The following is a 24,696-nucleotide window of genomic DNA, read 5'->3' as shown; positions in this document are numbered from 1 at the left end:
CAGCCAGGCTTGAGATGCAGCAGTGGGTCTGCAACCCCTCAGCCCCACTGAGGTTTGTTCTGCCCCAAAACAAAATGAAGAAGCTACAGAAAATTATAGCTCCTATCTATACTGTAGATTTATGCCACACTCAAATCAAGATTCAAGAGGCTGCCATCTTCATGAGGTGAGCATACAGGGCCTTCATTTTTTGTAAATTGCTGCTTGCCCTCTTCCTGTGATTTTGGAGATTCTAGAAGCAAGTATCCTGAATCTGATGTCTTATTGACCTGGCCGCTCCCTTGGGGTTAATCTTCACACCTCTCACTTCCAGTGGCTATGACACAGGCATCTTGGTACAAAGGTACAATCCAGTGCATGTCTGCTTTGGGTTCAATGGGACCCCCAGGTAAGTGCACATAAGAGGAGTGGGGAACCTCAGGCTAGGGTCCACATGTAGCCCTTTAAGCCTCTTCTGTCTTCCCCCAGCCCAAATCTCTTCTTGGTCCTGTTCCATGTCCTCCTCAACCAGCTGGAATGTCTCCTTGCACTGTGATAATGCATCTTGCTTGCCTGGATAGAGAGATGGTTGTAGGCATGTAGAAACCTCTGATGCATGTAACTACTGGAATGTAGCCCACTATACATAGGTATGAATTGCATCCACTACTTCACCCACTTTTTGCCACCAGTGTGTAGCTCATAAGAAGTTCTGGTCCTCAAGCTGAAAAAGGCCCCTAGGACTGCAGCCATTTATACTTTCAAAGCTGCCATCGTATTTGTGTTTGTTGGGAAGTAAGAGCCACTATACGAAGAGGGTATTATTTCTAAGCAAACTTCCAGATAATTTCTCTAATTGTCCACAGCCATATCCTGTTCCCTGTTCCAACCATATAGAAAAATTTTGTATTCTTATTAAGTTGCAAATGAGTCCCCTTTATGTTGTAAATGGAGTGAAATAAGTTCAGGTTTAATAAGAAATAATGTACTGCATATATCAAAATTTTCTCAAAATGTCCTTTAAGAAAAGGGTGTCTGGGGAATTCACAATGGCTTCAAAATTTCCAGAAATTTATATCTCTAACTGAAATTAATGGAATTTTCTGAAAAAGCACAGCTCTGTTGATAGTGGGAAATATCACCGTGCACTCTTAATCTTCAGCCCTTATAGCAATTAAAACAATTAATGACACATCTCATAATTGCCTGCAATTATGAAACTTTAAACGGATAGAAACGGATACAATGCTTACAATTCTCCTTAGTACTATTATGCATTGCAAGGGCAATATATTTTCTCCATGCTAGCTTGAGTAACCCCCCAACCCATTTTCTTAACTCTGATCAGGTCAACCTTAAAATAGCCTCATTGTTTTGGCTCTGTCATCTTGCAGTGTTTGGGTGATCTTAGTTGAGCAGTGGTGTTCGGCAATTGCCGATTTTAAATTTGCCTAAATTTAAATGAATTCACATGTGCAAATATAGACACAACAGCAGGCTTGGTGAGGAGGCAGCTCCCCCCGTGGACGAAGTGGCAATCCTATGTAGATGTTGATTAGTATGCCTAGCTTCACTCAGGAGGGTAAAGAGATACCCTCCAGCTGTACTGGAATAAATTGCACACCAAACTTTGGTATTGGGTAATGAGCAGAAAACCCATCTATTCCCTCATGTCTTCCCTTTCACAACTTCTTGGAATGACTCCCCCATAGCAAATGCTAATTACCTGGTCCAATGAAAACTTCCTGGGATTGGCCTGAGGGGATCTATCGCTTTCACAAACCTTGGCAATTTATGTAAAGTTTTTTCATGGCAATAAGGTTTCCTTGAACTGAACTATGTATGTAACCTTTCTGTGGCTCTTCTCTGGCTGCAGTTAAAAGAAGAACACCCCTCCACCCTTTTAATTCAAATAACCTTCAAGAGTCAATGTTCCCACCTCTTCCATACAGAGTTCACCTGCCTCCCCTAGGCTTGGTGTAAGAAGGCCTATCATTTATACAGGCAGGGGCCCAGCCTTCCCTCTGCTTTGACTGTCTTGCCCTTCTCCCTGCAACGTGAGGAGAATCTTTAGGGCATGGCATTAATCTTCTCCCACCTCCCGCCGAGTGACAGGCATGAGTGCAGCTCTGTTCATAATATTCTGCATAAGGGTCTCTGAACTACATCAAGCCAGTGTAAAAATGTCACATAAGCCATGAGAAATCATTTCAGGTGCTCTATTGTTCACTTATTCTCTCTCTCTCTCTCTTTCAAGAATTATTTCCACAGGTGAAGCCAAGGAATGAGAACAACCTATGTTTCCTAAATAAAGCATTAGGCAGGATTTGGGAACAGCAAGGTCCCAAGTTTACAGCACAGCCTCTTTGAGCTACTCAAGCAATGGAAAAGAGCTATTGTGCAGTGTGAACAAGCCATGCTCAAAGGAAGAAGTGATGTTAAGAGGCTTTATGTGGAAAGAAGGGTTAAGGGTAAGGTATACAGAAGAGGAACTGTGTGCATAGAAAGTAGTTGTTCAAATGACAGATCAGTGATCCATCACAAAAACTCTAAAGGTGGTGGTGGTGGTGAGGCATTAAACCACAGCAGAACTAGTATTAATACATGGTTTCCCACAGTCGCCAGAGAAATCCTCAAGAGTCCTAAGAATGAGGCAGAAAAGTTTAAGCCTCTTTCACAGTGGACAAAAACCTCCAAAAAACCAGAGGCAGATTTTGGTACAGCACTAGTATACTCAGAAGGAAGTCCACTTAATATCAGTGGGATTTGCTTCCCAGTATGGAGGTTGGGAACCACAGCAGGATCAATCTGCCTCCACTATGTGGGCTGGTGGCAATCCCTGGACATTTACAAGTGTTCTGCTGTTGTTTTCTCTTTAACCCCTCAAACTGTTGTGTAATCACTGAGCGCAACTCCAGGTGCAACATGCCCGATTGTGTATCCTCAGGGTTCATTAATTTCTGCAGAAGCAAGCAAAAAATAAAAATAAATCACTAGCAGAAATAGCAGCAAGGACCCAGGATTCAGCGCTGTATTTTCTTTAGAAAGCACACACATAAAAACATGCTAATTGAATTTGGATGTTTTTGAGAAACGCAAGGCAGCTCATGCTGGGAAGCAAGCTAAAAATGGCTCCTCACAAATTCTCTCAGTGCAGATGTGCCAGTGGGCCTCAGTTTTGCCTGCAACAGTCGCTGCAATTTCTAGCTTCACTGACACAGCATATCACCCTGTGTCAGCGATCTTCATCCTGAGTTGCAGAATCACCTGCTGCTATTCCACATATGCAGAAGCACAAACAGGTTTGCTTCTCTGTCAGAGACAATTTATAGCGCATTATTTTAAGTATGGATGCTGTGAAACAACTTTCAAAATAGCACAGATATAAAATGGTACTCCATTTTTTTCATGTAGCCCTCCAAACCTGTGCAGGATTCCTAGGGATATGAATAGTGACCACATGTGCAGAAAATACTGTTTCATAGCACTCTTCAGGCGTTGCCCCTCACACAGTTACCATAATGTGATGAGAGTCATGCTGTACTCCTTGTCCCTGTAGAATGCAATGAGATGCACTCATGTGGGAGAAAATAAAAGGGTGCAGTGGAAGTTTAGCCTGTGACCCCAGCCTCTGGAACCAACCCTGTCCTATTTGCCTCGCTGCACCTTGCTGCAACTACATTGTCTTATCCTAGGCGCCAATCATTGTAATTCCAGCGCTTGACAAAATTTTGGGAACTGTGCTTGGTTGACAGATAGAGCACATGGCTTATCCTGACACATTTCAAGCTAAAATTGTTTCTCTTCATATGATTGATTTAGTATTATCTCTTAACAGTTGGAGAGGTTTGCTCACTGCTCACGTCAAGCAAAGACAATGGCACCAAGTGAGAAAGATCTGCAAGGAAAGATGCATTTGTTTGAAAATACACTGAGAGCTCAGGAACTTGGGCCAACTGAATCTCCCAGGTATTTTCAGACACTCCTCTCTCCTCCACATATTGCAATGCTCAATGAGGAAAAGAGCATTTCTGTCTCATAGCATGCAAAGTGGCCCATAAGATCAGATCACAAGAGTACAGAGCAGTTGTGTTAAGCTTGTGAGTTAAAAGCAACAAGAGCAATTTCTCTTATTCAGGACAATTAGCCTAGAAATAGGATATCTGTTAAACAGACGTGACAAATTATTGACAGACAGATATTACGTTCAATAGACCAAAGCTGAAAACATTACAGATTCAGTTCCAAATGCTGTACAAAAGGAGAATAATAGAGATAAAAAGATATGTGGTGACATTAGCAACCTATGATAACTGCTTAAGAGCAGTTTCCCAGAGAATAAAGGTCAAACCATCAATTTCACCAGCTGATTCCTTTTTTGAATTTTCTATTTTACATATACAAGCGAAATGAAAACATAAACATAAAATCCCCTTTGACTTCACCCCCCCCATTGTGGATCTTAATATAATTATTTTCCCCTCTGCATCTCTTTCATAACTTTATTCTCATAAATCCTTTATCATTCCATAGTTCAAATTTTTGCTACAAGTTTTCTGTCAATCCTACCAATGTATGTAATTGTTTACAATAGTTTTTCAAACAGATTGTAAACTTTCCCCATTCGTTATTAAAGTCCACCTCTTCCTGGTTTCTAATTCTTCCTGTAAGTTTTGCAATCTCAGCATAGTTCATCAATTTTATCTGCCACTCTTCCTTGGTCAGAGTTGTAGCATCTTTCCATTTCTGGGCTAACAGAATCTGTGCAGCCGTGGTCGCATACATAAATAGTTTAATCTGGTCCTTCAGGATCTCTGGACCTTTAATACCTAAGAGAAAAGCTTCTTGTTTCTTAGGAAAAGTTACTCCTAAGAAAATAACTGATTCCTAGTCTGCTCTACTAGTTTAGCGGATACACACATGCATACCACCAAAGAAAGTCAAGGAATGTAATCTGCTAATAAATGACTTAATATGGCGAATAGGCCAAAAACAGGAGGGTCTTTGATTGCAAATGGCAGAATAGAAATCATAGGCAAAAAAGACATGGACCACACTTTTCTCCCATACATTACTGCATCGACAGAACTTCAAAGCCAGTGAAGTACCAGGATATCTCTCTGACAAAACTTGTGAAGGCAGAAGAACTTTATTCAGCTTTCTTTGCTTCTCTTTTTGCAGACTCAAGTGAAGTTTCAAAGACTCTTCAAAATTTCATATTTGATTCCAGCTGCTTTTGCAGATTGAATTTGGTGGTCTTTTTTTAAACCTTCCTCTATTTTTGTCCCCAATGAAATAACCTATGTTTTTTTCCTGCTAGTCATTAAAAAGCACTCTGCACAAAAAATGTTTCACTTCCTTAAGATCTCTGTGAGAAGAGTCTCTTCTCTTAACCGGGAACAGTGGTACAGAAACAATCACGAACAGGTTAACAACAAAGGAGACATGTAAAACACTTCACCATTGAGTAAAACACAGTTCTTAATGGAATTGCACTTTAGGTATTTTTCATTATTTAGTAACTCTCCCCAATTCACAATTAAGAGAATTAGCAGCTCTGATGAATATTTAGGCCCTCTCACCCCATAACAGATGAGTTGAAGACATCCCTGCTCCATCTCTATTGGGAAACTTCGTGTGTGGTTCAGTTTCTTTGAATTCTTCGTGCCAAGCTAGAGATAAGGCATCCTTGCAAAAATGATCAGCCAATTTAAATTTACAATGGTAAATTATAGTGAGGAAGCACAACTCTTGCACCTCACAGCTGGGCCCACCTCCATTTGCTGCTTTGACAAAAAATAGAATAGAAGAAGTCATGTTGATCCATTAGAAAAAGGAGGGAAAAAATCTAAGATGCAGTATCATAATACATTTATTAGGAGCAACTAAAGGTCATGAAGTGCTGAGCTAGCTTTTGTGATTCATTGAACTCTTCCTACAGCTGGATGTTAAACAAACAAGAAGGGGGGAGAAGCAAGAAAGATGTTGGTAAACGGCTTAGAGGACAACCATCTGTAATACGAGTTCTAAGAAGATGATGATTCACGAAGCTGTCTGGGGTACACTGTACTCTGTGTTTATAGCTCCAAGGCAGGGGTGGCTAACTCTTTTCACTTAATAATCACACAGCAGGATTATCATCTCTGATGGCCATGTGTCCGACTTTTCAGAGGACAGTCTTCTGTTTGCAGGCCTGTCAGAGGACAGTCGTCTCATTTGAAGGGTTGTTCAGTCCATGTCTTGTTTATAGATAAAGAACCATAAGGTGAGAGGGCATGTTGCACATCAAGAGTCAGCACCTGGGCAGTGCAGATCACCTGGCCACAGTCTTCCCCACAATGCAGAGATGCAACGTGTTTCTATTTAAATTATAATAATAATTTCCAAATTTACATCTGTACACATTAACCCATGCAAATCTAATGCAGTTCTGTGTTCCTGTCACAGACTGCTGCCCCTGCTAAAGAAGTTGATAGTTAACTCTTTAATGACAAGAGAAGCAGCTCCCACGGTGCTCCGAATATATATACACACACAGACATTTTCTAACCTCTAGGCAGCTGTCCACAGGTTGCAGCAACAGTGGGCCCCCTCCCCTCCTCCAGCTTATATACCCTCTTCTGAGGGGTTGCATGACTGCAACCTGAGACTTTGCCTGCATGGAAGTTGTTGCTGCTCTTCCCTTTTCAAGCCCCTCCTGGTCCTAGGAGACAGCGGGGTGGGAGAAAGTAAAGAGTCGACTGGCCTTTCCCTTGTCTGAATAGTTTCTTCTTCCTCTGTGACATCCTGCACACCTTCTTCCGTCTCAAACTGCCCTGACTCTTCCTCCTCTCCCTGACTTGGCTCCTGCCATGCAGGCAGCACTGAGTCCCATAAATCATTAGCTCACACTCCTGGGTTACACTCCTGGCCCCCTGCCTCCACCCCACACTTTTTGGAGCCCTGCCAGTCCATGCCTGTTCTTCTATGCCTTTTTATGATGCATAAATGCCAACCTACTGCTAGCTATGGACTATTGGTTACTTGAATATGGCCCAAGAGGTCTACTTTGAGTAGAACTACATTGAATACAACCCTATGAGTCTTTTTTTGTTCAATATGAGCTAATATAGAAAATAAAAAACTGGAAAATCAAGTCCCTTGTACTGCCTTCTGAAAATCCATTTTCAAAGAATTAAATTCTACAAATAAAAATGTAGCACAAACCAGACTCCTTGAGATGATACCCTCATCTACTGCCATACACACAGCACTAGACAAATTATTCACCATTACAGAGCCATGAATGATAGCCACTAAAATGCTTAACTGAATCAGTGAACCCAAGAGCAGGGCTTCATGGCTGGGACCTCTTGCATTTTCTCATCCCCGACAGGAGTGGAATGCAGTTGATCTGTTACAGTCGAGGTTCTGGATTATTTACATGGTGTTGGCTCCCTTAAGCAACAGACTCTAGTGGACTGCAAAGGCAATAAATTTCCATCATAATCATTTTGGTGTTGCCGGGTACAATCTGGTTCCTTTTTTCAGAAGCACAGTTTATCACACTCATAAACAGGTTCAGAGCAAGGACCATGAAGACAGTAAATATCAGGGAATCGAACAGCTGACACAACCTGGGAAGCAGTGACTCAGCTACCAGCTCACTGTTTAAAATTTGGTTTAGAGGGAGGGAGTTTGTCACTCTCCTCTTTTCTCTCAAGTGAAATGAGTTTTGAACATCAAGAAAGTTTGGAGCAAACCATCAATTTCCTACAATTGCATGCTCACATTAAATACCATCCAAGTGGAATTGTGCTGTTTTAAGTGTATGCTCACCAGCTGAAGTGTTGTGTGGATCACCACCCACATCTATTCCCAATGGCTGTAGGGTAAATGTGATAAATGAGAGCTACTGACAAAACAGCCTGGGGCAACTGAGATATGTACATTGTGAATTCACTGCAGAGGGATCACCATGAAGTAGAGAAAATTATAAGCGACACTTCATGAGGACAACACAGATAAATTGTGCCTAATCATAAGAAAGAGAAAAACCCGTGAAGACAACAGTGGTATCAAACTAAGAAGAAACCTTCTAGCTAGATTGCATCTATTGATACAGTCTAGTTCCAGTAGAATTCATGCACATGTTGCCACGGTCTTCAATCAAATGGTGACTATTTCCAGTTTGGGTAAAGTCTTAGACTGAACCTATCAGACTGAATTGAAAAATTATAGAACAACCTAGTGAATGGATAAGATCTGAGCCCCATCACAGAACCTGTTTGCAACTACTCGGAGACAATTTCTTTCCCTCATCAGCCCATCCCAAGATAGCACAGATCTAGCACTAAATGAGCAATCCAAACCCTCCTTACATTGGGCTGAAGGTGGGTTTGGAAGGAGCAGAGGTGTCCTTCAACCCAGCTCTCCTTGTGCCAACCTCCTCCATCTACTTGCCTACCATGCTGCTGGGTGGCAGGCACATTGGCTGGATCGCTGTTGGATGCAACCATGATGAACATCAGGGCTGTGGATGCAGTGGTGGCCCCACTGCCCCACAAAGCCATATCAGTGGGGAATTGGGGTATGGATTGCTCTAATACCAGGTATAGGTAAGTTAAAGGTAAAGGACCCCTGGATGGTTAAGTCCAGTCAAATTCAACTATGGGGCGCAGTGCTTATCTCCGCTTTCAGGCCAAGGGAGCCGGTATTTGTCTGCAGACAGCTTTTTCCAGGTCATGTGGCCAGCATGAATAAATGGTGCACAGAACACCTTGACATATGCCAAAGCGCACAGAAACATTGTTTACCTTTCCCCTATAGCAGTACCTATTTATCTACTCATGCAGGTATGCTTTCAAGCTGCTAGGTTGGCAGGAGCTGGGACAAAGCAACGGGAGCTCACACTGTCGAGCTGACCTTACGATCGGCAAGCCCAAGAGGCTTAGTGGGTTAGACCACAGTGCCACCCGTGTCCCTTTAAAACCAGGTGTATAACTGCATTGTATGGGTGAAATTTAAAGCAAAAGATTGAATTTATTGGTTATATCTAGACATTTTAAAGGACAAGGCCAATGAGTTCTTAAAGGTTTAGAGGTGGATCACAGAATCATTCAAACTTATTGTAAAGCTGATCAGTTGTTCATGGGACGGTACTTGAATTCCTACATTTCTAAATAAAAAGTACCAAAGTCTCAAAACACTTTCAATCTAAACATGGTTTGTATGTTACACTAATAACATTCAGAAGTGCCATCCAGAATCCTTGCCACTGCTATATTTTCTAACACTAAAGAGGGGAAGGTCAGGATATGGCTGGACAGAAGACACATGTAACAAAACTGTATCCTGCACATACTTGAACACTATCCACCTGCCACACATTTTAGCTCCAATCACAATATTGTGATTTCATAGCCTCTTGCACACACAAACACAACCTTGAAATCTAGAAGACTAAAACAACAAAGGGCAATTCTATGTAAAAGTAGCCTACTGCCAAACACAAGGAGAGGAATGAATGGAAGTGGCTTCTGCTAGGGATGGGATTTGATATCAGAATGAAGTCCAAATCCCCGAACCATATTTCATTCATAGTGGCACTGTCCAATTTCCATTTCTTAGAGACAATAGTGTGCTGATGAGAAGGAAAACTCCTCCTCCCCTGGTGCACTGACAGTTGTCTCTGGCCAGACTCAGATAAAAATAAAGCTACCTTTGGCACTATCCATACCTGAAGCAAATGTTAAGAGTCCTTTGGAATATGCAAGGCTTTCCCATTGCAGAGGAGCTAAGCTTAAGGCCTACTGTGGTTTTAAAGAGCAAGGCTTACCTGTCTTTCTGACATGACATAGAGGTAATTATGATCTGTGGAGAAGGCCATGTCACGAAGGATATGACTCCCGTCCTTGAAAACTGGCACCATTTCATACTGAATGCCACCATGAGGAGGCCCATCTGCTCGGATCTGGAATAAAGACATACTGCAGGTTAAATCACTGTCATTAAATGTGAGGGAGAAATACAGGCAGATCCTAACCAAGTGGCTATACAATGGAAAGTAAATACGTGGCTGGTCTGATACCCAGCACATCCAAATGGAATCATATTATAAGAGTGCTGTGAAGAATTCACAAACGACATTTGGAATGCATTTTAGGTATTCAATGGTTAAATTGCACAGAGAATGGAAAGGAAAACAGAGGAGAGTCCCTGCCCCAATCTCCACAAGTCCATTGACCTTGTGTGCACAGAGCATAAATGAATACTTGGATGCTTATAGGCTTTCTTCATGACTGGGCCCCCCACTATTCAGGTTCCAGTTGTGTCTATGCAGATACAACTTGAATGCATGCAAGCCCTTTGTCAGGGATGGGAAACCTTTGACTCTGCAGGTACTGGAATTCAGCTAGTCCCAGCCAGCATGGCCAATGGTCAGGGATGATGGGAGCTGTAGTTTAGGAGCATCTGGAGGACCACAGATTTCCCATCCCAGCTTTATGTGTACATAATAAATTAATATATGGAAGCTGGATGATTTTGCTCTTTCCCACCCCACTATGTCTTGATTCTTCATACAATTTCACCAAGTGAAAAAGCAAGTGTGTCACTTCTAAATGTCAGCAGAACACAGGCTTGACCTGAATGCATTGTTTGATCATGCATTCCTTTGAAACAGAATATAGACATTCAAACACAGTTCTTCATTTAATTTGTGAGCAACAGGCCACATAACAGTGGTACGAATACAGGAACCAGACCCTGCAGCATACCCAGATGCCAACTCTGTACCTTTGTCTACACTGACAACACTATTACAGGTCTGAATAATGTCATACACAACATCAGCTCATCTTCCAATGTGAAATATGTATATCTATATCTCTATATAACTCTATATACCTGTCAACAATGCCCTCCTGTGTTCAACATAGGAGAAATAGACCAGTTGCTACACTAAATAACAAACAGAAACAAATCTAATATCAGGAAAAGCAATATTAATAAAAACAGTGGGAGAACATTTCAACCTTTCAGAACGCTCTGGAACAAATAGTTCCACACTGGAACAAAGGAATTTCAAAGCAAAACTACAATGTGAAACTGCTGAATTACAATTCATCAAGAGGTTCTCACTTACGGACTGAATCAGCAAAATTTAATTTTATCACACTATGTGTGTTAATTGGCTTAACAATGCCAGAATGTTTGTATTATTTATACAACTTTGTGTGAGAGAGAATTGCAACTGTTACCATCAGTACTTTATTTGTATTTTATTCCCTCTGCATATACCCCCTCTCATCTGATGCAGGACCTGATTCAGTAGTTCAGAATGGACACCAATTTGATCCAGATCGATTCAGACCTGAATTCAAATTGTGTTTCTCCCATTCACTTGCACTGGGAAACCAAAACAGCCATAACCTTCTTGCATTTCCCCCCACATAAGTGAATGTAATTTGAAGTCACGGTAGTCACTTATGAGGGGAATAACTCTTTGTTAGCCACAGTTAAAGTATTGCTTTTTTCAGTTACCATTATAGGATTGTGTTGGGCAAGATTCTGGCATGAATTGGAAGCTATAGCTGTCAGTGAGGATAGAGGGGCCTGGAGGGCCGCATTTGGGGCCCAGGCCTAGGGCTCTCTACCCTTAATGTACCTTCACCGTGAGAGGATGAAAACGTAGACAATGTAGGTAGGGGCTCTAAACACCAATTCCCAGGTCATTTTTCATTATTCCTTTGTACATTGGCTCCAGATTTGAAAACAACGCTTTACTGCACCTTTACCTATCCCCCCCTTTTTTGAAAAACCCCAACTATTAATTTCTCACTTATAAGCATTGGAAAGAGGACCCTAACTGCCACCCATGCATGTCTGTGCCTAGCGCCTTCCAAGGTGACAGGCAACATCTTCCAAAGCAATAAAGTGTTTCAAAAGCCCCAAATTCTAGTATCAAAACATAAAAGTAAATAAAACAATATTTTTATTACATAAGAGCAAAAGCCTTCCATCAGTTATACATGGCATACACTGAGTGGCATAGCAGCCCACAGTCTGAGTTAGCAAATTACATATATAACTGCAGCTTAGGCTGGTAATAGTTAGAAACTTGAACAATGACTTTTCAAATTTAGTTAGCGGAAGCCTACATCCCATTGTTTTAATGATTCTCATTGAAGAGGTAAACCTGTGTCTGGGCTATCACCACCTTGGGCTATAGGGATCGGCAGCATAGCAGCCAACTCCTAGGGGCCTAAGTTCCTTTGCCCCCCTCCCCAAGTTGATGGGCATGTGTGTGCACTGTGTCTCGTGAGCAATTATTTGGGCCAGGGCTTACAAGCCACCCTCACCCCCAATATTTTATTTTAGTTGGCAGACATAGAATAATAGAGTTGGAAAGGAAGTTGAGGATCATCTAATCCAGCCCCCCTGCAATGCAGGAATATGCAGCTGTCCCTTACAGGGATCAAACCTACAACCGTGGTGGGATCAGCGCTATGCTCTAACTAACTGAGCTATCCAGTAGGTAGGACTAAGCAGAATCACATTATTGAATGTTCATCCACACAAAAATAGAACATCGGGGAGAAATATTCTAGCATAGGTCTCCCCTCTAACACTTAAAGGGTTTTTTTTGGGGGGGGGTTGTTGTTGTTAAATGAAGGAGTATTCAAGCATGTGAGTCCCACATAAAGTATGAAACAGTACAACCCTGACATGGGTTTATCAACCATCAACACCTAGGCATTTGCCTAAAATCAGTAATGAAAATGTGATTTAGATCAGCCCTGTGAGGCTGCCCAGCTTGTGCAGAAGATTTTGAGGTGTTGTTACAAGCAGCAAATTGTGAGCTATTTCATTTATTATGTCTTTTTTCAAACCATTGTGAGGAGTGCCATTCGGATTTGTCTACTTTGGGCACTAGAATGAAATACCTAAAAACAAGTTTGAAATTTTTATCCAATACGGGTCACCTCCTGAAGTCTGCCGACTCCAATAAATGAAAATATAGTCCTTGGCTGATAAACAAATGAAGCAGAAGGGTATTTGGCTTGTTCTGTACGAAGGCCTCCTGGCCTGTTGGTGTGGGTGATATTTTAGGCTTCATTATACAAATCCCTCCTGCTGCAAGAAAACTCTGCTTGGATTATAACAGACCCCTATGCACACAGCAGGAACAGAACTGTTTTGAGTACACCCGGGTCTCTTTTCCAATGTTAATCATTTATGGCCTTTGGGGAGAGAGGGGGGAGGGATAAACAAACAAATTACATTGTCTTTTCCCTACCAGGATTTGCATATTTGAGTATCCATTTGATTACAACATGGTGTCTACATAACACCAAGCTGCAAACATTGGCAACCATCAGGCTGGGAGATTAGACCAGCCATGTGAACCAAGGGCTCCATGAAGCTGCCTGATGGGCCAGTGGCACTCACTGACAGAGATTCTGTTACTTGCTGGCCAGAAAACCGCTGTGTGCGAAGGGGCGCTTCAAAGCACTTGCATGAGATTCCATGCTAGGAGGATGGGGACAGAGACTGAGCTGTTGCGAGGGGGGAGAGCTTGTCACAAAGGAGCCATCTGCTGCAGCCTCCTGCCTGGCTGTCGCTCATTGTCCCATCTTGCTGTTCAGTGACTCAATTTCTAATTGTCAAGCTATGGCTGAAGCATGAAAAGAAAATGTTAGCGATGGCTGAGCTTCTGGGAAAGGTAGAAGTCGAGAAGGGCCGAGGAGAGAATCAGAACATTTGCAGAACACTTTCCTTTCCCCCCAAAATGACAATCATAATAATTTATAATGTTGGTTTAGTTCCAAAAGGAAAATAAGTGTGCCGCGTTGCATGATGGGTAAGACAAGACAAAACTAATTCCAAAAGCCCCATCTCTGCTCAACATCTCTGCCACTTTTAAGAAAGCAGATTGCTGCTCTGTCCCCAAGCCCAGCTCTCCCAGCAACCTCCTTCTCCACCCATCATTAAACCAGCTGTTTAAAACAGTTGCCAAGACAACAGCCTCCAAAGTCCTTCCATTAAAATGTCTGATTGTAATTTAATTAATCCTCGCAGGCCAGTAGGCAATGTGTTTCTAGGCCTGGCGTGGTGGCATTTCTTGATCACTGAGACATGACTGAGTTGGAGTTTCTGGCAAGGACGCATTGCCTTTTCTTTCCATGAGCAGATAATCAACAAATCCTTCATGAAACAGGATATCCTCATCTCATTCAGGTCAGAAGAAACGCCCTGAGTGGACTATGGTGCTAGGGAGGCAGTTCAATGCCCTCCTAAGCCACAAATTATCTGTATGATTCTGGCTGTGTCAGCTACTCTTGCTGTTGGATTCAGGCACTCGTCTTTAATGCTAGGTACATAATAAATTGTAGAGGGGAAAATAAGCACATACCTGTGCATTTTCTTATGACTATCAGAGAGAAAAAAACTTAGCTGTTACACATGAGGAAGAGACCCTCCTTTGTCATTGTATTGGTCACCATCTAACTCACAGAAGGTGACAATCTGAAGAGAGCTTTGAAGGCTCCCTGTGCATTTTAGAACCCTGCATTATTAAGGTTCTCAAATGTAGCTGGTACATCCATGGCTTTAGAGTGACACCTTGTAACAGCAATAGAGGTGGCAGAACCAGCATGCTCATTCCTGCTGTCCCCCTCACATGTTTGTTAACAAAGCATGCTTCCTAAAGCAATTGCAAGCATTTACATGGTTTCCATTGATCCAAACTAGAATGTGCAGTTTTTAAAATGCCAGTGTGGAAGCTATGCATTATTTAGGAATTCTAGAGCCATAAGCCATTCTTACATTTTGAAGGAGGCCTTAGATGTGTTAGATGTTGCTGGACTCCAACTCCGATCATCCCTGCCCACTAGACATTCAGGGGCTGATGGCATGGAGTCCAAAAACATCTGGAGGGCCACAGCATGACCACTTCAGCTTCAGATGGACAACTGTTGCACAGTGGCATCTTGAGACAGGTACCTTCTCTTTTTGTCTATAATAACTCACTTTCATAGCAGTAGTTTTAAAACCTTTCCCCCAAAGGTCTCCATTAATCATTTATTGGGGCCATGCAGATTCTGAAAGAGCTAGAGCTAATTAATAAGTGACCAGTTGAATCTCAGAAATTCCATGGAAAAAGGCATATCTGCAGGTAGAAACTCACAGAACAGTTCATGAAACAGAGGATGGAGAAGAAGCCTACACTAGGACTCAGCTGTGATGCTGAGGAGTCTCCTGGGATGGAAGAAGCTTGTTTTCTCAATCAAAGCTGATGTGTGTTTGCAAATACTGGTTGAAAGGAGCCTAACAGCATAATCTGCAAATCCAAATATTAGCACCAGCTCAGAGCATTCAAGGCCAGCAAAACATTTGCATGTGACCGAGCAGAATGCATTCCAATTTGGAAATTTCAGTTCTTTAAAGGCAAGGTGGAGATTTGTCTCGCTAATGCTCCTACAATGTAGACTGCAGGCATAAGCTCTGAATTATCTTAAGAGATTAGTAAAATACCATATTGTGCCATGTATATGTTGCAGCATAGCACCCCTGGTGATAGTGTCTGATCCATTCAAGTCTCTGACACAACACAGAGGCCCCCACTCGCCTATTGTACTGATTCTTCTCAGTATTTTACTCACCATCACAACTGTCATTGTAACTAAGCTATGATGGGTCGGCATCTCCTTCTAGTTCCTCTCCGCAGGCTTTCATTAAAGGACGTTAAAAACTCTTTGTGGGAACTTTCCATGATTAAATTACCTGTCTTTTTTCATTATTAATTCTTCAGAGAGACAGAATTTCGTGACAAACTGTTAGGTGCCGGAAAAATAGCTGTATAAGTGCCTGCACACCGAGCTTCATATCATGAAGGCAGCAAGGTTTATTCCTCTGAATTCCCAGAGAACCATGGCTACATTTCCCATATCTTCATACATACAGAAAGAATATATCCAATCTGGCATTTTGAAGAACTGCATCCAGTACCTTCTGTGCCCCTCCCTCCAGGAGACCCCTGCCCCACTAACTGTCTTAGCCCAACCAGAAGGGTAGGCCTGAAAACTGATCATGAAAAATGGGGACTATATTTCAAAATGAGCAAGGGCTGAAAGGCCAGCAACATTGGTTCCACCCTGGCCTACGTTGCTGGCTTATCATGGTTTATTGTGCACTAGCAACATGCTCGTGGACATGACCCCATTGCTCTAACTTTGCTGTTCATTTGATGTAAGCAGGAGAAACCAAGCAGGAATTTGCAGCTCAGTTTGGCTTTTCATGAAATGTGAACCTGGGGTCATGGCTTGTTGCTCCCTAATATACCAGGATTCTTAAGCCACCTCTTCCCCCCAAGAAGGAAGGGTAATGCAGCTGCTGTGAAGCTAGCTTAGCAGCTCTGTCCCACCTGGGAAGCTGCTTCTGTCAAGCTGCTGTTTATCTGGGCAGGTGACACCCCTACTTAATTCAGACCTTTTCGAGGGTGTTCTCTCATCTCCTGCCTCACCCACCCACCAGAGTTCTTTGCAGGCTACACAATTCAGGCATCAGTGTGTAGATGGTGCAAACAAATGAGCCAAGCTATAAACACACCCTCTTCCAGAAGTTGCAGTCCAGTACGATATACAATAAAATCCTCAACCTCATTAGCCAGATCCTTTGGGTACGTGCCTCCAGAAATGTTATGGTGCTGAAACATCTGCATGTTTTTAGCTGTAATGATTTCTGATATAGCTGAAGAAAGTGAAGAGAGAGAGGGAAATCTTATGACTACAGAATGCCATAACAAAATGAGAAAAGAGAGTCAAAAGGCATATTTCATAAATTTACTCCACTATTGTGAAGCTGCAAGGATCGCTGGATCCTGGGCTCTTTGGCATCTACGTGGTGGCAGTCACTTAATTTAACATTTCTCTTTGCTGCTAACTTTGGCATCTGCTAAGGCTTCTATATAAATAGCTTCACTATCACAAAATACAGCAGAAACACCCAGCCTCTCAAAAGGCTGCTGTTCAGCTTCCACACCTCATCCTGTGTTCTGATACATTAAGGAGCAATACTGGTGTGATTTAGTGCCCTGTCTTCTGGGTGGGAAGCTTCCCCTTTGAAATTAAAGTGAAATACTAATCCTATTAAAAATCTTCCCCTTAAATCATAGATATGTCCATGAGGAAATTAATGATGACTCTTTACACGCATATTCAATTCAAATCAGCGTATCCAATTAACCGTGTTACCTGCAGGCCCCCTCATCTCAGCATCTCTGTCACACTTCCTCTATTTAGCCCTAAATTATTGTGGAATAGAGTAATTCGCAGTGGACATCATCTCCATTTGTTGTTGTGAGGGCATCAGTAAATGGGTCCATTTTCTAAAGGCTCTGTGAGAATCTGCTGTACGTGAGAGAGTATGACACGAGGCACAGCTCCTTCCAAAGCAAAAGGAAAGCCATAAACACAAAGCCAAGAAGCCATTTCACCTCATTAGAAATTAAACACACTAGTCAGGTTACCTATTTCCCAGTGTTCCAAATGGGATAGAAAATAAACCAGCCTCATAATAAAGGCTTGTATCGACTAAATTGTGATGGGCTGCTACGTAGACATGGTAGTAATAAACACCACCATCCATTTTAGACTGCAAATGGGCAGTGAAAGCTAAGAAGCTTAGTTGATGGCAAAACATTTCCTACCATGTGGATGAAACAAAGCTTTACTTGCTGGATTCCTGCGACACATGTATTACAGGTACAAGAGCCCTGCTTGCGGGGGGGGGGGTGTAGAGAGAGAGACATACTGGCAGCTGTACTCATTGGTACAATAAAAGGCATCACAATGACTAGCCTGTAGGCCTTAAGATGTTGCTGGACTAACAGCTTCTATCATCCCTGACCACTGGGCACCCTAGCAGAGGCTGATGTGAGTTGAAGTCAAACAATATTTGGAGGGTCTCAGGTTCCAAAAGAAATGCAACTGCCACGCTTACATCACCCTCTCACCCTTTCCCTCCTACCTACTAATGTCTTCCATAAGAACACAATTCAGGAGAAACTTTGACACACTTCACCAGACCCAGTTTCCAGTTCCAGCTCCCTCTCATCTAGGAGCTGTGAAAAAGCAAGCCCCTATTCATACTCAGAGTGCCTTCCATTTACTACCAAGTAACTGCACCACAAATCTAGCCTTGGGAAATTGTTTCCAAGTCAGGGCGTGTAGTTGTCTTGCTTCTCCTTCCTGTTTTAGAATTAAGCTTCACCTAACTGGTGGGAAATAAAATATTTTGAGCAGCAAAAGCTCTGTTTTATTAAAACACAAGCAGATGTGGTTGTAATATTAGCAGAAGACAAGAAACAAACAGATGTATGAAACCTGGCAGACCTCCATGTATAAAATATAAGGCACTGGTGTGGTGACCCTAGCACTGAAATAACTTTTTGAAGCCACAACAATCAGGAACATTAACATGTGATTTGGGGCTGCAACTAAGGACAGACAATTGAGCTGGGACTGCAAATCCAGCTTGACATCCCAGGCTTTTTCTCACACTCCTGGGCATAAGATAAACAAAGCAGCAACACAGCATGAGGCCAGGCAAGCCTGTCTGCTTTGATTTTCAGGCCTAACCACTCTTTGACATATGTCTTCCTTCTTACTCCCATTTTTTCCTGTTTATTGTTTAAGGCACATGCTCTTTGCAAATATACATATCCAATGATTCCACCACTTCCCACCCCCCTTCCCAGCTGTAGTAAGTGATAATTATAGAGTTAAATATTGCCTCTGTTATTATGGGTTGGGGCTAAGACCCCACCCCTTTAACTTATTATTGTGGTCACTTTCATTTACTTTTCATTTTCCTATGTAGTTGTCTGTGTTACTCTGTTCATCAAGAAACAGCCTCTTGTCCTGGGTCTACAACAAGGCTGGCCTACCCATGAGGCAAGGTGAAGCAACCGCCTCAGGTGGCAGGATGCACAGGGACAGCAGATCCAGCCTCCAAGAAATGCATCCCCCATTGCTATGGCAGTGGCCATGGTGGCAGTAACAGCTGCGGCACACTCCTTGGAGGTTGGATTAGCAAGTCCTCCCTCTGCCTCCTCTACAGCAACCTTTTGGTGAATAGAAGGTGCTCCTGGTCTCCTCCCCTCCTTGTTCCAGATGTAGATCTTCACTCACCCTTCCTCCTTGGCGGGGGCAGGGGGACACTGCCACCATGCTGTGGTTCATCTCAGGTGCCAAAATGTCTTGGCAGGCTCTGGCCTACAAAGTGAGGAAGCTTGCCTTAACTCTTTAGTGTAGTATATAGTCTATAATGATCATCAAACTGCAGTTTGCACGGCTGCCAATTGGCAGCCATGCCTCCTGCAATACGACAACAGAGCAGCACATAGGTGTCCCAGCAGGAAGGGAAGTGAATGGCGAAGCAGTGTGGTGGCAGGTGGACCAGGCAAGTTACAGAGGAACAGCCGGGACAGGCCGAGGCAGGCCCCCAGCAACTGTCCTGCCCTGCTGCTTCTGCTGCCCATCTCACACTGATGCCACTGCTTTAGCTTCATCATCTGACCACCCTCCCCGTGGGGGAGGGCATGTAAGCCCCACCCTGCATTACTGATCACATGACATGGTTCATGCACACTATTTGAATAGCCATGCCCATCAAATTTGGTGGGCCCGTCCCCCTCAAATATTTTACTGGAGGGGCGAAGAGGTGGCTCCTGTGTTCATGTCTGTGTGAAAAAACCACATGCATGTTCTGTGAATCACCCGAGGAGCTTCAAGCCATAGAGAATGTGAAAGGAGGAGAGCTGGGACTTAGATCTGAGAAGCTGGAGAGTGAACTAATGAGGCAGAATTGGGAGTGCAGCACCACATTCAATGCTGAGAAGAAAAAGAAAAAGAGCCACAGGGTTTATTTTCATAAGGCTTTATGACCCAAATTATTTATAGATTCAAGTCTTTTGTAAGTTCAACACTCGTGTCAAAATGTTTGGCTGTGTATTTCTTTTTCTCTCTCTGGCACACACGCACTCACACCCAGGCTTCCCAAGCCCTATTGATGGAAATGTTAACTAAATGTTCAAAGTCTCGACTCAGCAGCCTGAAGCTCCCTAGAGGAAGGCTCATAGTCTGACCCTAAATGCCAAGATAATTGTAAGGGAGGGCAGAAAACTTTAAACTATCTCTCCATGCAGCTGCCTTGCCTGCTAATGCTGTACTGTACTGGAAATGGTTGGGGACAGGTTTCTTATGCTGTATGTACAGTGCTTGTTATTGTTAAAAATAAATAAACAAAGTGCTAGTATTTATGTCTTGATAAATTGTAAAATGCCTCTCCCACCTCTCCCTTCCTCCCGTGTCCCTCCCTCTATTGAACTTGTGGTGAGCTTTTAAGAGTTGATAATAAAAATAAAACATGCACTAAGCCAAATGTTTTATTTTTAATAGATTTTACTAGTTTGATTTATCAAGAACCAGTTACAAAATGGCTACTATAGGATGTGTGGCATTGCACAAAATTAGAAAGAGGAGAGTCATTGATGCAAACATCATCAATGATGGCCCCTGCCTCATCTCCCATGTGTACCATAGGAAGTCACTGCTATATCCTGCTGGTCCTGGTTGTGGCAATCACACAGTATTGATTTGTTCTGCATGTACAATGATGCTGTTGCTGCCTAATAACAGGGAGCATACCCTGGTGCCAGGGTAAATACACAAGTTGGCTAGCCACACTCTCACTTGCACACACACAAACTCAGTGCATACATGTACTCATAGACTACAGATGCACATGCAACTCCCCCCCCCCATCACACACAGATATCTCCTTTGTCCAACTTCACCTCCCCACCACAGACCTCACATACATGCCTCTTGTTCTCTTACATGCACATAGACAATATCTAGAGCTCTCTCCCCACTTCCATCACACACACCACAAATATATCTCGTCTGCTCTCACACAAAGCACAGCTCTCTCAATCACACACAGAGAGAAGCCCAATCATAGGGCAAAGGAGGCACCCACCAGGCCTGAGCATGTGGGGGATAACCCTGCCATCCCTCCCGCCCACTGTCCCCACCCTCCATCTAGTCCCAGCATGAGATGAAGAAGTCACCCACCACTGACGGCCTGAGTGTGCAGGGATAACCCTGCCACTCCTGCCTTCCATCTCCAAGATACACAGACTGTGTGTGCGTGTGTGCGTGTGTGTGTGTGTGTGCCCTAGCATTGGGCAAAATAGGTACCCACCTCTGGCTAGCAGGCAGCAGTGGCATCCTGAACAAAGGTGCCAGTACCCTATTCTGGAGTGTTCTGCCAGAAAAAAAATCAGTGCACACACAAACACACAGTTTTAAATAAAGTATTATGATGATCATTTGCTATCTTGTCCTGAAAAAAATCTTGACTCAGCTCTTTGCTCAAACATAGGCATGCTTTGTTACAAGAGTAGGTAAACCAGGACCAATTTGCAAGACAAAAGTGGCATGGTGAGAATACATGAGCCTAGTGTAACCTGGGCTAAACTGTGACTATATGCAATGCTCCAGGCTAGAGCTGTCATGGCTTCCTGCAGTGATTGCTACTCTGTGTATGTGTATGTTCGTTTTATTGGTGCTTTGTGAATTTGCATGAGATGTAGGTTTTTTCATGTTACTGTACTTTGAGTCTTATCTGCTGATACATATTTAAATAAATAAACACACACACCTCCATGTTGCCTCCTCAAGAAACATTCAGAGGCACTGCAGACGTTCTTGGTACAATGGCTGCAAACCCATGTGCTGAGGCCCTGTATCGGATTTTAGACTGCAAGTTCCTTAGGACAGAAACCTGTATAAATAATAATATTTATATTGGGGTGTAGAACAGTCTCTTCACAGAGGCTGTGAATGTGTGAAATTTAAATTGGCTCTGAGGTTCAATTTACTGTGTGATGTTCTTACTTCCCATATAAATGCTGGTGAAATTAGTGTGAGTTTTGTTTGGCAAATTACAAATTAAAGTGATAATCCGGATTTCACTGTCGCCTGTATTGCAGGTCAGTCTCCTTGAGATTTCAGAGTATCGGCATGGTATACAAAATCCGATATAACCAATTTGCTTCTAACTAGATAAAAAGCACTGGCAGAGATGTTGGACTGTTAGAAAAATTCTAAACAGGGCTGGTAAAACTATACCTTTCGGAGTCTTCCTAATAACACTTTTGTGATTTGGGGCTGTTCTTAAAAAAAGTATTTTGGGTATTTGGGACTATAAATCCCACCATCCTTGACTATTGGCCATTTTCACTGGGGCCAATCAAAATTGTAGTTCAAACATCTGGAGGGAACCAGGTTGTGGAAACTTGTATGTTACTGGCAGAACCATTATTACATGTGTGCATTTTCAGACACAAGAAGCCTGCTGGCATAGAACGTGTGTGTGTGTGTGTGTGTGTGTGTGTGTGTGTGTGTGTGTGTAAGAAACACCATGACTGAATACTTGAAATTCTAAGTATCCCAATCTTTGTGTGCTGAGAATTTGTGGCACACAAACGGTACGTGTGGCAGTCCAATAATTCTCTCATTTCTCTCCTTTTGTAAAACAGGGACACAACATTCCTTTTGTTCTGTCTTAGGAAAATAGATCAGCGCACCGTGTTCCATACAAACTGAAAGGGCATGGATTGCTTTAAGCCTCTTCCCATTGCTCTGGCCAAATCCCTTCAAGGGCACTTTGGTGTGGGCAAAGATTGAGACAAAGTGACCCCTCCTGAGTCCAGACATGGGCACACAGACAGGCAGATGCCACATACAGCTTTTATTCTAGCAAGAGCCCATGGTTCCCTTTTGGCACCAGAGAGCCTGAACAGTTGCAGCTCTGGGAAGGGACTAAAACTTGGAGACGGATCCAGCATATGCAGTGCTCCTTACTTTGGGTATGAAAACATTTTCATTAAACAGAAGCTGGAAACTGAAACTGAGTCAGTCCAAAAAATGTCTTTTCATTCCACCCAACAAACACATGCATGCAAGTGCCTGTACACACAAGTGTATATTTTGCTTCATATGCTGCTAGGCTGTTACTCTGCGGTTCATTAGAGAAAATTATTATGTACCGTTTGTTACAGGAAATTGTCAGGGCACACAATACTTTGCATAACAAACAGTTTGCTTCCCCAAAGGGATGGGGTTTGCATGTTTGCTGTGGTGGAGCTGCTTATGAATTGCTGAAGCTCAGTGGGCAGATTTCTTAATCCAGGACTGCTGCAAAATCAACAGAACTGCATATGCAAGTGGATTACCATAGGGTCTTCTGATCACCAGCTCTAGACTCCTCACTGAGTAAGGAGGTTTTAGATTAGTTTTTCCCTTTCTCTCTCTCTCTCCTTACTGTAAAGATGCTGAGATTGCTGGCAGTTTTTCAGAGTTAATAATCTAGTTACAAAATTAGATGAATACATATCCAACACAGTGGGACAGCTTCCAATATTCTTAATTTGGCATGACAATGAAATAACCCACAAGTATAGGAACAAAACAAAGTTGGCACTTTTAAAATAGTCTTTTATGGTCTTTTGTGTGTGTGTTACATAGACTTTTTTTATTGTGAATCCCTTTGAAAGTATCCTAGCTGAAAAGCGGTGGATTAAACAATCTATGGCCTTTGAAACTATTTTTTTGTTTTTGTTTGTTACTATGAGATGTATTTTTGTGTTTTTATATTGTTAACTGCCCTGTGATCGCAGTACACAGGGCCCCAGTATGGAATGTAGTCACAGCTGTGTGAGGGATCAGATGTGCATATGATGCACATCAGTGTCCCTACAAAAGTGCTGTCTAAAGGGACTCAAAGAGGCAAGCAAAACAGAATTCCTACCAACCTCTGCATCCCAGATAGTGTCCTTTCATAATGAAAAAGGCTCTCTTTTTAAAATAAGAAAAAGACTAATGTGCCTAATGATTACCAGCTTGTGGTACCACAGTGCTGGGTTTTTCACTGGTGGCACCAGTGTTGTGGAATGCTCTCCCTGCTGAAACAGGTGAGGCCCCATTGTTACTGGCGTTCCACTGGTGCTTGAAGACACACCTGTGTGGCCAAGGGCTTGCCTACACTTCTGCTTGTCCCGCTGCTTTCTTCTGGGGAAACTCACTGTTTGCTTCTCAATCAGAACAAATGTCAACTGGGTTTTCTGTGGATTGAAATTTGTTCTGATTGTTGGTGGGGTAAACAAAAACCAATCAGACCCATGCCTAGATAGCATGGGATAAGTCAGGGGTAGTCAACCTTTTTATACCTACCGCCCACTAATGCATCTTCCTTGATGGTAAAATTTCCTTACCGCCCACCATTGCTCGATGGAAGGAGGATTCAGCTTGTGCCATAGAACCCCCTACCGCCCACCTAGAATCCTGAAATGCCCACTAGTGGGCGGTAGGGACCAGGTTGACAACCCCTGGGATAAGTGGAGGTGTGGATGAGCCCAACCCTTCTCCTGATCTCAACTTAAACTTCCTGTTTCCATTGCTGTTTTAACTGCTGTGCTGTTTTAATGGGATTGTGGCATTGTACATTCTAATTGTAGATGTTGAATGGTTTGATGAGATTGCTTTTCTGTGTATTTTAATTACAGGTGTTTTATGTCATTGTCTTTACACTTGTAAACTGCTTAGGCACCATCTTGGCAATTAAGTGGCATATAAATTATTATCACTGTCAGTATTATAATAGTAATAA

The 24,696-nt window shown here is 42.7% G+C and overlaps 1 protein-coding gene across 2 annotated transcripts in view; it reads right to left on the bottom strand.

Annotated features, from left to right (window-relative positions):
* Window positions 1-24,696, bottom strand: part of PLXNA2 (plexin A2) — a 412,046-nt gene that overhangs the window by 236,307 nt on the left and 151,043 nt on the right. For both annotated transcript variants that reach the window (XM_081195162.1, XM_081195163.1), the window contains exon 4: window positions 9,797-9,931. In XM_081195162.1, coding sequence (XP_081051288.1) covers window positions 9,797-9,931 — 135 coding nt within the window. The remainder of the gene's footprint in view (window positions 1-9,796; window positions 9,932-24,696) is intronic.

The sequence above is a fragment of the Podarcis bocagei genome (genome assembly GCF_964188305.1).
Source record: "Podarcis bocagei genome assembly, chromosome: 5".
Classification (NCBI taxonomy): Eukaryota; Metazoa; Chordata; class Lepidosauria; order Squamata; family Lacertidae; genus Podarcis; species Podarcis bocagei.
The sequence above is the reverse complement of the archived record's forward strand: the minus strand, read 5'-3'. Positions and strand labels throughout refer to the sequence as shown.